The sequence below is a fragment of the Takifugu rubripes genome, chromosome 12 (assembly GCF_901000725.2).
Source record: "Takifugu rubripes chromosome 12, fTakRub1.2, whole genome shotgun sequence".
NCBI lineage: Eukaryota > Metazoa > Chordata > Actinopteri > Tetraodontiformes > Tetraodontidae > Takifugu > Takifugu rubripes.
In genome coordinates, this window is record NC_042296.1 from 9,337,950 (window position 1) to 9,350,449 (window position 12,500).

Sequence of the window (12,500 nt, forward strand, 5' to 3'; positions counted from 1 at the left end):
TTGCAGGCAGAGCAGGACCAGAGACACAATAAAAGTCGTTAAGAGTTGAGACGATTGATGTCCAGACACCGACTCTGCTCAAAGAGCAGCTTATTCCAGGGAAAACTCAGCAGACCACTGATGGCAGATGTGCTGAACCACTGAGCCACATCTGGAACAAACCGTCTGGAGGTCAGCTGATGCTTGATGCTGCTCGATCTTTCGAGCAGCTGCCTTTAGTAAACCAACTCTCTCTTGTGCTGCACTCCAAATGCATAGAGCACCCCCCCCCAGCCTTTATCGACTCCTCCCACTGGTCTGGATTTATCCCCCAAGCAACATTTGTGTGCTACTCACCAGACGGTGATTTTTTCGCATCTCTCCTTTGGTCTAAAAAGAAAGATCCAGTCAATAAAAGAAACATCAGGAGGCGTTAATGTTCTTTTGAAATCTCTTCACACTCACAGGATTTAATTTCCCAGTCAGCAGCAGCAGTAAGGTGCTCTTGCCAACTCCATTTGGTCCAACTATGCAAACTAGAGGACAGAGACAAAGTGGGACTGATTTGTGGCAGGTGCTACATTATTTCTGTTTCGCTCTTCATCATCATCATCATCATCACCATTATTATTATTATTATCACAGAAAAATCCAGTGAGAGGGTATGAAACAACAGAACTTGGGAAATGGTTACGTTAGCATGCTAGTCAATCATGCTAATAAACACTGCAAAGATGAACCATTGTCTGCTAAAGTCTGATACAAGGGGCCCTCAAACGCTGCTCAGTTAGGGCCCCCTGTTTACTTCAGGCGCTGATGATGGAATTTTAAAGGGACACACTCACTTCTAGACTCCATATCGATGCCAAAGTCCACATTTTTGAAAAGAGGCTTCTGCCTGTCGTAGTCAAAGTCAACACCTGGACAGGAAGCATAGGCAGAAACAAACTTTTCATGGTTTTACTCGACAACTGCTGCCGTAAAAGCCAAAGCACTTTTGAACCATGACAACAGGTGAAATAGGGCTCAATCGATGGCTGTGATGAGAATAATGACCAACATAGCCAAAATGAGATCAGAATAGGGATGTCGTGGTCAGGACATATCCTCAATACTGTTTCTTTAACCCAATCAGTGAGGTTTGCACATGTATCTGTGGCTCTAAGACCTGTAGCTTCTTACTGTGGAGGCCCAGTACGGGCGGCGAGAGTGGAGGTGGGTTGGGAAAGGTAAACTTGACAGTGTACTCTCTTGGCCTCTTCAGCAGCTCCTGGGCATCCTGGCTTTCCTCCTCCTGGCCTTTTTTCCTCCCCTTCTGCTGCTTTCTGGTTAGAGCATCCTTAGTTTGCTTCTCCTGAATGGAAACAAATTATGTTGCCATGTCAACACACACAAGTAAATATTTGATTCACACAAGGGTTAAATGAATGTGTGTGTTTTGAATTTGCCCACATTCTTTTCCCCAAGTTGCATATTTTACTCTCTGTTTCCTATAGAGGGAAACAACCATATAAAGAGCTGAAATCTGTGGCCAGTGTTCCCAGTATCATCTGCAAACTGCAGCCCAACCCCCAGCAGTGTTCAGTCAGAACTGGGAGAGTCAGGATATGTTTTAAGACAAAATAGAAACTTTTGTGTGTGTCTGTGTGTGTGAGTGTGTGTGAATCTCACAGCCTGTTTTGTGGACTTGCCACCAGCCTTCAGGTCTTTAAGCTTTTTCTCCTGCTTGTCATATTGTTTCTGCATTTCTTTTTGCTTCTGAACATACATCTTCTTGAACGTCACTTCAAACAAAGAAACAAATGTGAAAGAGAGTAAATGCAACGTCGCCTGTTTGTTTAGATTATAGATTAGACAACATTAACACTGGTCCATTCTAATGGCAGAGGAACCGTGTCCACCTGAAAAGTACTTACAGTAGTTTCCCCTGTAATAGTACAGCTTCTGGTTGTCCAAATGGATGATGTCAGTACACACTTCATCCAGGAAGCTTTGGTCATGAGAAACTATGAGCAACGTCTTCTTCCAGCCTTGAAGGTAGCTGAGAGGAGGAGGAGGAGAGGAGACAAGCAGCTGTGACGTGGCTCATTCTCAATCTAAGATGCATATCAGAAGCTGCAATATGAGATACACGTTTGTATCAGGCCAAATGTCCTCACTTTGCAAATGAAATGTGTATTCTGCTCCTCACTATGTAGCATCACCAGGAAAAGCAACAAGCAGCAGGTCACAACTTTGAGGTGGGTTCAGATTACTCGGACGTAAACAGCGTCATGATCTTTAACAGATCCAGATCAGGAGGAATCAGAAACCCCCTGGATTTCTCCCCATTTAACCATTAATCTGCTTTCTAGTGGTTCGCAGAACCAGTCCACATGTCTTTTGAGGACTTGGAGGAGGCATCTGACCACATCCCTCTGCTAAGTGCTGTTCCGGAGCAGGAGCTTGGTCCGCATCGCTGGCAGATGTCAGACCTGTTCCCGTTGCATGCTGGACTCCAGCAGGGCCGACTTCTGTCACAGGTTCTGTTTATTTTTTTAGGATTTCTGGGTAGAGTCAGGGGATGGAGGGGTTCTGGTTTGAGTTCCTCTCTACTTTTCACAGATGAAGATGAATGTGTGGATAGTGTGCTTCCTTAGAAGGTGATCTCCCCCAGATAACAGAATGCCACCGGTCAACAGGTCAAGTAAACCAATTCAAAGGTGGAAAAGAAGCAAATGAGGTAGATTAGACTGGGCAGTCTTCTACTATGCTTACAGAGGTCAGCCAGATACAGTCAAATGAGTTCCAGTGGCTAAACGCGAACACTCGCGTGCACAAATATGTGTGTGACTATCAGGCCGAACGCAACGGAGGAGAAGATATCAGTGAGGGACCTCACAGGGATCCTCCTGATGACACCTGAGAGGCACAGAGGCTAGTGGGACACACTATATGTGGAAACAGTGTTTCCATGGCTACCGGGAGGGAGGCGGTCTATTGTAGAGAAACGCAGCTGTCAGACGTGATGTCCAGCAGTGATATCTTGTTAATTTTACCACCACAGCTGTTATATTACCAAATGACCATCATCCTAATTCCACAGCGAGGAGAATGACATGATTGTGTACCTATTGATGGGCACACTTCACATCCCAATCACATTGCAGTCCAATCCTAAGAGCTCGTTTCTAAAGTCAGATAAAGATGGGTCGTACTTGTTGAGCCAGATCACAGCATTCAGGTCCAAGTGGTTGGTTGGTTCATCCAGCATGAGTAAAGTGGGTTCCATAAACAAGGCTCTGTGGATATAAAAGACAAGCTTTAATGAAAAGATGTGCACGTGTCAGGCCAAAATCATTGGTGGAATATTCCTTTTTGTACCTGGCGAGAGAGACCCTCATTCTCCAGCCTCCAGAGAACCTTTTAGTGGGTCGGTTCTGCATCTCAGGGGTAAAAGATAGACCAGCTAAGATCCTTCTTGCTTTTGCCTCAGCAGCTGCAGCTCCAATTGCTGCCAGCTCTTCATAAACCTTGAAAATAGAAACAAAGAGCTATTTCCAGAGCCAGGGTGAACCATAAGTGGCCAACATGTATAGAATTCTATCCTGTACAGCACTGTTTCGCAGCGGTATATTGTTGACTTTGGGTGAATCTTGTTATTTTTAGATGTGTTCTTGAAATAAATTGGACCCCTTTTCCAGAGAAGAATGAAACCAATGTTAGTTTTGTCGCCATAAATGGCCAATCAAGCTGATGCTGTGTGTGAGAACATGGCTGCAGTCTACCTGTGAAAAACTGGTCGTCTGTTTCTATGGGACAAGCCGACCTGACCGGATTGTGCCGGATGTGCTTCTTTTAATAAAAACTGGAAAGGTTTGAGTCCCAGGAATTACTTCAAGAACACCAAGATACGCACCTTCTCCAGCTCCTCAGAAACATTGTCCTCTCCTTTGTCTAGACGGGCCTGGAGCCGTCTCTCGTCCTCCAGAAGCTTCAGCCGGCGTGTGTCTGCCTTCAGAACAGCCTGCACAGCTGGGGTGTCATCAGCAACCACCTCTAACAAACACATGCACTCGTCAGAGGCAGCGTGTGACCAGAGCATAGGCAGAGAAATGCCTTCAGAGCTCACTCACCCTGCTCACACAGGAGAACATCGATGTTGGGGGGGGATGCTCAGGGCTCTGTTGGCTATGTGTTTCAGTAATGTTGTCTTTCCTTTGCTGAAAACACAACCAACAGTACAAAGAACAGGGGCACAATATATTACTTTATTAATCTATGAGTGCAAAGACAGGCTGATGACCCTAATGCAAACCCAGGATGAGGAGATTGACTCAGCTGGGTCTCTAATGAGGCCTCAGTGGTTACAGTAATGGTGCCAAAGATCTCGAGCACCAGCGAGCAGATCAGGCTGAAAGCTTTCAGTCCACTTTCACCTTTAAGGTCAGATGGGGTTGTCAGTTATATCAGAGGAAATGGATGATATTTATTAGTCTCTTTGGCTGCATCATTAGTCAAGATGGAGACCCACATTTATCACCCCACAGTGCCTAAATGAGCCCTTTGAATACCCCCCCCCCAGCTGCTTCATCATCTCACCTGTTCAGTTTCATGGTAACACAAAGAGCTAATCAGATACATAGTTGCAATTCAACTCATTTAGGCTCGTAGATGTGGTCAAAACAACCTGCTGAAGTTCAAACCAGCATCACATTGGAGAAGATGAGATGATTGGCTCAGAAAATGGTGTAAACAATGCAACAGCATGGATCCATCCTGTTCTGGTGCAATGATGGGGGAACATCATCTTGGCCCGTTTTGGGCCCCTCAGTAGCAGCTGAGCATCATTGACACACTGCAGCCTTCCTGAGGATTGTTGCTGGCCATCTCCATCTCTGTAGGACCACATTGGACCATCTCCTGATGGCTACTTCCAGCAGGCTGCTGCACCCCGTCACCAAGATCAGATTATCTCAAACTGGTTTCTGGACCATGAGGGTGAGCTGACTGTCCTCCAGGGGCCTTCACAGTCCCCAGATCTGTCCAGTAGAGCAGCTCTGGGATGTGGTGGAACAGGAGACTCTGAGTGATGCTCTCACGTCAACATGGAGCAGAAACTCTGAGGAATGTTTCCATATGGTGCCCTCATAAAGTGGCCAGTGAGTGTATGTGGGGATATGATCATTAATCCCAGTAGTCTCCAAAAACTCCCCATCACTCACACATGCATTTATTAATTAACGAAACTTTCATCTTATTGGTTAAAAGAAACATACCCATTAGGTCCAACTAAACCGTATCTTCTTCCTGCGACAATCAGAAGGTCAGCATTGACAAAAAGCTCCTTGCCATGAGCAGATATGCTGAATCTTTCCAGCTAAAAAACACAAATGTAACTTACTTTACAATGACGAATGCATTATCATGCTAAAGGTGGGTCAAATCTAAAATGCTCAGCTTTCATGACATCACTTCAGTTTCTAGAATTAGACTGTTGAGGGTGCATTGACCTGACTCCAGAAACCTACAGATTTATCTGAGTTCTGCATTTATCACATTCATCAAATGTTGACGTAAACAGCATCCTGGGATGTGTACCTTAATATCGGAGGCATTCTCCAACATGGCCTGTCGGGAGGATAACTCGGCTTGAGAAATGGAGAAATCTCCTTCCAGAGCATTCTGAGCACGAACGCTGGCGAGCTGCCGCTCATACTCCATCTGTGAGGAAAGAGACACGAGCAACAGTGGGCACCGATCCACAGCATCCTCCGACTAGACCCAGAACAGCAGCATTTGGGAGCAGGTTCCTCTTCTGGAGAAACTGTCTGCATCATTTCTTCCTGAACCTTTGCATTTCCCAGAGATCGAAGAAAGGAAGTGACGCGATTTGGGTCTGAAATGTCCCGAGTCCACGTCATCACACCACAACAGCACACAGAGTGTCCCTCCAACAGCCACCTGAAAGTTGCTAGCTAGCGGTATTGTGAGGGAGGGTTAGGACAGGACAATGGGTTCCAGGATAATGGGACCCGTTGTGCCCCTGAACAGAAGCCGAGTGCACACGTAGGGGCCACAGCCACGATGTTACCACGGCTTTCAGGCCCTACTGCTGGCAAAGGTGAAGGGGACATGGACTGGATTTCTCTGGTGCCCCCAGAAGCTTTAACACTGGGGTGCCACATGCTCATCAGGAATAACCAATCATTTACTTGACTTGACTGTCAAGATTTGCATATTTTACAGTTTCTCTACCCTGTTTGATGTTCCAGATGGACTGGAACTGGATAGAAATGAACTAACAACCTTTGGACCACGGGGACACCCCGTTCTCTGAGCTAAAATGTCTGTTTAAAACCCTCCTCACACCGGTAATCAGGCTCTATTTGTCCCGATCTTCCCCCTCCAGACCACCGACGGCATCCTGTGCTCCGAGTTGTGTTGAGAGTGAATTTATCTGGGTAATCAGCTCGTACTTTAAATTAACCACCAACAGTCTTCACGAGTCAGGACTCGGTCAACTGTGAGGAGGAACCGAATGGGGCCAGTCAGGAGGCTCAGAAGGCAAGAACAACACTGACTTTAAAAACAGTCCCAAACCTGTCCTCTCCCATGTTGCCTGGTGGGTTTTTTTTACCATTTTCTTCTTCCTTTTTATTAGGTCACATGAGGTTTCTGGTTCGGAGGTGCAGATTCCAGATGGGCGGGGGGACAGAATCTTTACGTATGTGCTACGCCATCAAAACTGTTAAAGCCTGATTTTTTCAATAAAAATATCTCTTGAGATTTAAACAATCCTCGTGTGTGAGGTCCGCTGCACTCCTCAATTTTTTAGAGTATTTACCTGTTTCTTTTTCTTCTTTTTTCTTTTTGCTGAGGTTATGAAATGGATCTTCTTCCTCCTTCTTGGCTTGTTCAGCAATAGCATCCTCAGCGCTCTTTTCGTTTCAGTCAGAAAGAAAGAGAAGGTCACAAAATCATTCAGAAAAAAGAAAGAGGAGTCCTGTTTACGAAGGAAAATGCAGACCATCATGATATCACCATCCTCATCATCATCTTTCTGTCTTCGTCACTGTACGGACTCAGATTTTTCTTTCTATCAAAGAAAAAAGGAAAGTTTATTCAGCTAATAGAACACCAACATTTCAGTGGACAGAGCTGAAATAAATACATTTAAATATGTTCGCACACTTGCAGATCTCGGCCCTGATATTATCACCCTCTAAGGAATTCTCCTTAGAGACCAATTCAGCTTCACTTTTTACTGATTTCTTAAAAAGAAATTGATTTAACTGCAGGGTAAACATCCAAATTTAACCTTCTTCTACTCCCTTGTCATCAGTAAAATGATCTCTGCCGCCAACCTGCATTTTAAGGAAATATAGTGGAGGGAAACAGGCCTACCGATGGTTTTTTGGACTTATGAGCACCCCTTTTCACATCCTTTTTGTCCTCCTGTAAAAGCAAGACACACAAGCACAAACAGTGGATGTGACTCCTTCCAGATGTTAGTGATAGGCATCAGTGTTTGAGCAGATCCTGATCTCTCTGATCCTGATCGATCATCTCCTCTCGCCACCACACCTTTGGCTCTGGCAGGTCTGCCTCCTCCCCGTCACTCTGGTTCTGGATGAGTGCCGCAAACTTGTTTTGAACCTGAAAGACGGACACGTTTTACAAATGTGAGGCAGGAAAGCACCCGAAGGAGGCAGCAAAGCGCTCCACACCTTTTTCTTGCTTCCTTTGTTGGGGATGGCCACTGTGGGGAAAACATCAAATTCATCACTGAGACAAGAGTTTTGAGAAGAAACTGAGTGTAAACCCTGAATGTCCCACCTGACTCATCTTCCTCATCACTTGCTTGCAATGAAAGCTTTTGGAGTCTCAGCATGTGGTCTTCGTCATCCTCATCCTCATCAGCGTCTTCGTTCTTCCCTTTCCGACGCTCTTTCTTCTTTTTCTGATGTGGGAAAATAAGAATATTAAGCCACCACCCTGAGTCTTCCAGGAGTGGATGAGAGCACGGGCACACACACACCCCCCCACACACACACACACACACCACACAATTTCCACTTATTATTCGTTGGAACTGACAGCATTTTGCTGTTTAGATTTTTTAATGTAAGTTTTAAGCACATATTCTTCTGAAGCTCAAAGAGGTGATGGAAAATGAGCCTCCAGTCGCTTCAAAGCCGTCAGAAAGTAGATTACCTGTTTTCCTTGTGGATCTTTCACCTCAGTTGGCTTTCCGGGGTCCGTCTCTGTGGCAAGTTCTTCGAAGAACTGGAAACACACATTCCCACAGTGAAATCCCATCATGGAACAATAAAAGCATTTGATCACAAAATTAATAGCTGGCAAAATATTCAAACGTACTATTGTAACTACTCACACTTTTTTTGCCCTTTTTATCTCTTCTTCCCTTTTTCACCATTTTTTCTGTTGGGAAAAAGAAAGCAGAACATTCCAATAATATTTGTTTCTTCTGTGTCAGACAGGTAGGTAACCTGTTTGAAACGCCAGACGGGTTTCGAGGCTCGCGGGTACTGACACCTGTGTATCAGCTGATGGACACTGTCACACGTGCAACCTACTGCAGCTACTCTCAAAATTAGACAACAAACTTGTCCCAGTTTACATGCGACAGAGAAGGGCGGAAGGTTTCCTTCGCTTCAACACTAGGTGGCGATATACATCTGTTAGGTTAATACTGTACAAAGCCTTTTCAGGTTGACCCATTTTAAAAAAAATTAAAGTTGACCCATACATCTGGATCGGTGATCATCAGGTAAGCCGTCAAAACATGCCAGGTATGTTTCAAATGGCCCACTTGTCTGACACAAAAGAAAAAGCAAAAGAATTCAAAGTTTCACATCAACATTTATGGGTAATTCATCACTTAACACAGGCAGACATAAGCACCCTTTGAAGAATTCCCACTGTGGTTATTACTGTGATCAACCAGCTCACAGAGGAGACGCCAACCGTGATACTAAAAACATGTCTACACAATGAAGCAGTGAGCCACCCACAGAGGAGAGGGGTGGAGGAGGAGGAGGAAGATGAAGAGGAGGAACACTGTAGAGATGACAAGGAGGAAGATGATGAGGAAGAATAGGGGAAGAGGATGAAGAGGAGGATAGGATGAGGAAGCAGAGGAATAGGTGGGAAGAGGGGGGAGAAAGAGGAAAGGAGGAGAGGAGAGGAGGAAGAATGGGGGAAGGTGGAGGAGGAAAAGTAGGAAGATAATGAAGAGGAAGAGCAGGAAGAGAGGGGAGAGGAGGAGGAAGAGCAGGGGAAGAGGGGGAGAGGAGGAAGAGCAGGCGGCGGCTGAAAGCAGGGTAACAACACAAGTAAACAGCTGCCCCACCACTGGAGCTGCACCTCAGGTTCTGTTCCCAAAAAGTCACATTAACTAAAGAGTTCAGTTCAGATCAGATTCCAACAAAATATTTAATTTATTGAGATCCAGGGTCTGTACGCCAATATTCCCTGTATACATAAAAAACAAAACTTTGTGGGTAACACAGGCTTGCCAAATCTGTATTGACAACTGGTTTCATGCTCATATGTGGTCCATCAATGTGCACCTGAAGTCTAGATTTGAGATCTTTCATTTTCCAATTACCACCAAGATAGCAGGACTGTGGAGCTAAGAGAATTCCGTTACCAGACCTGGAATTAGACACTCACTGGTGAACCCAAACGGCACCTCCATCTACCAAGAAGATGATGAGGCTGGACATTTGAGCAAAACAAGGATCCCTAACACACAGCCAAGGAAACCCAGCTGGACTGGAAAATGAATGGTCCAGCCAATTACCTGACCTGACAGATCCAAAAAACACCCAGGAACCACATGTGACTAGCTGCGCCATACAGGAGGCTTTTATTACCAACAAATACTTTTGTACCAATTACTGTATCATTTAGTATCCCAGCAAAGAGTCCCAGTACCCCCTCCTCACCTGTAGATGGCGGTACTTCACTACTATATTGTTGACAACAGGCGCACAGAAGAAGAGCGGGACATACTTTACCATGCGCCAAAGAACGTTTAACGTGAAATTCTGAAGCGAATTCACCGACAAACAAGTGATCTGAACAGAACAATCTGATATTTCCTGACGTTTCTCTCTAAAAGGACACCCTTAAAAGATCAATCGGCCTCAGCCTGATTTTCGCACGTTTCTGCGTCCCATAAAATCCAGCAAAGTTTCACAAGTAATAGTTTCATGAACTAGTAATAAGTCAGTTGCTTAAATACAATATTGTAACACCACAGTAGTAATATTACAAGCGGTTAATGTTGTATGTTTTAGCCAGTGTATCACTTTGTGGAACGCACTCTGATGTAAAAAAAAAAAGACAAAAGACAAAAACGAAAGAACTAATTATGAATTATTATTCCTTGGTATAAATATTAACACGACCTTCCTCTATTATTATGACCCTAACTCTAACCAGGTCTCAAAACAGGAATATTGTCCTACCAGATGACGGGGCGACCTCGTTATCCACCCACTCCACTTCGTCGGTGTTTTTTTTCGGCATCCTGCTGTTTTAAATATGAAATTATATTCTTGATAAAACGTCGCAAAAGCCTCTTGATGTGAAGCAGAGTAGACAGATTGTATCTTCCACACGTCAGGCGATGCTGTGGCCTTTCTTCTTCGTTTATTGTTGCTTTTCATAGAGAGGGAAACACCGCCGCCTAACGGCGAGGGCCCCAGTGTTCACTTAAATCACAGCTAAAGCTGAGTATGGTGGGCTAAGATAGGAGAGGAGAGGAGGAGGAGAGGAGAGGAGAGGAGAGGAGAGGAGAGGAGAGGAGAGGAGAGGAGAGGAGAGGAGAGGAGGAGAGAGGAGGGGGAGAGAGAGGAGAGGAGAGGAGAGGGAGAGGAGAGGAGAGAGGAGGAGAGGAGAGGAGAGGAGAGGAGAGGAGAGGAGGGAGAGGAGGAGAGGAGAGGAGAGGAGAGGAGAGGAGGGGAGAGGAGGAGGAGGGAGAGGAGAGGAGAGGAGAGGAGAGGAGAGGAGAGGAGAGGAGGAGAGGGGGAGGAGGAGAGGGGAGGAGAGGAGAGGAGAGGAGGAGGAGGAGAGGAGAGGAGAGGAGAGGAGAGGAGAGGGGGGAGGGAGGGAGGAGAGGAGAGGAGAGGAGAGGAGGAGGAGAGGAGGGAGAGGAGAGGAGAGGAGAGGAGAGGGGAGGAGAGGAGAGGAGAGGAGAGGAGAGGAGAGGAGGAGAGGACAGAAGAGGAGAGGAGAGGAGAGGAGGAGAGGTGGGGAGGGAAGAGGAGAGGAGAGGAGAGGAGAGGAGAGGAGAGGGAGGAGGAGAGGACAGGAGAGAGAGGTGGGGAGGGGAGGGGAGGGGGGGAGAGGGGGGGAGGGGAGGGAGAGGAGAGGAGAGGAGGGAGAGGAGAGGAGAGGAGAGGAGAGGAGAGGAGAGGAGAGGAGAGGAGGAGGAGGGGAGGGAGGGAAGGAGAGGAGGAGAGGAGAGGAGAGGAGAGGAGAGGAGAGGAGAGGAGAGGAGAGGAGAGCAGAGGAGAGGAGGACAGGAGAGGAGGAGAGGAGAGGAGGAGAGGAGAGGAGGAGAGGAGGAGAGGAGAGGAGAGGAGAGGAGAGGAGAGGAGAGGAGAGGAGAGAGAGGAGAGGAGAGGAAGAGGAGAGGACAGGACAGGAGAGGAGAGGAGAGAGCGGAGAGGAGAGGAGAGGAGAGGAGAGGAGAGGAGAGGAGAGGAGAGGAGAGGAGAGGAGAGGAGAGGAGGGAAGAGGAGAGGAGAGGAGAGGAGAGGAGGAGAGGACAGGAGAGGAGAGGAGAGGAGGGGAGGGAAGAGGAGAGGAGGAGAGGAGAGGAGAGGTGGGAGGGGAGAGGTGGGGAGAGGAGAGGACAGGAGAGGAGAGGAGAGGAGAGGAGAGGAGAGGAGAGGACAGGACAGGAGAGGAGAGGAGAGGGAGAGGCGAGGAGAGGAGAGGAGAGGAGAGGAGAGGAGAGGAGAGGAGAGGAGAGGAGAGGAGAGGAGAGGAGAGGAGAGGAGAGGAGAGTCCACTTGTGTTAGCCTCAACCATTTATTTATTTCACCATGGAAGCAGGCGACTGACACCATATGTGCAGTACCACCCTTTGGCCAGCAGGGGCTGGATCGATGCTCAGCGCGGGTGCAATAGGAAAGGCGTCCTGCGTTGTCCATATAAATCAAATGTGTTGCTGCACACCTTTATCGATAATGGCGGTGCACTGATGAGGTCTGACCGGCTCAGCTTCCTCTTGAGAAGAGATTTGGCGGCAGATTTTGGGCTCTATGCAGGACACCGTTATATATGTCAATGCTACCAGCCTGGGATGCACAGAGTCCTCTTAGTATGAACGTTATGTTAATAGCTATACGCTCGCTCAGCCCTCCTTGAGCGTCTCCACCTCACCAGCTGCAACACTGGTGTCCCCTGCGTCCTCCATTGTCCAACCATGTTGAACAAGCTCTTTCTGTCCTACTGGAAATATCATCACACTTTTACAAGACTTTCACCAAATCACGACAAAA

General features: G+C 46.8%; 1 protein-coding gene across 1 annotated transcript; it reads right to left on the reverse strand.

Moving 5' to 3' along the window:
- Positions 1–224: 224 nt before the first annotated feature.
- LOC115251845 (ATP-binding cassette sub-family F member 1-like) lies at positions 225–10,650 on the reverse strand. The gene is given in 21 exon segments (XM_029845517.1): positions 225–369; positions 445–515; positions 825–899; positions 1,162–1,333; positions 1,651–1,763; positions 1,896–2,020; positions 3,177–3,260; positions 3,343–3,491; positions 3,878–4,017; positions 4,095–4,128; positions 4,130–4,181; positions 5,238–5,338; positions 5,560–5,736; positions 7,040–7,057; positions 7,366–7,416; positions 7,546–7,617; positions 7,689–7,720; positions 7,798–7,921; positions 8,176–8,247; positions 8,357–8,403; positions 10,458–10,650. Coding segments are annotated over 21 exon segments (1,836 nt in total). The 5' UTR covers positions 10,519–10,650; the 3' UTR covers positions 225–303.
- Positions 10,651–12,500: the final 1,850 nt, after the last annotated feature.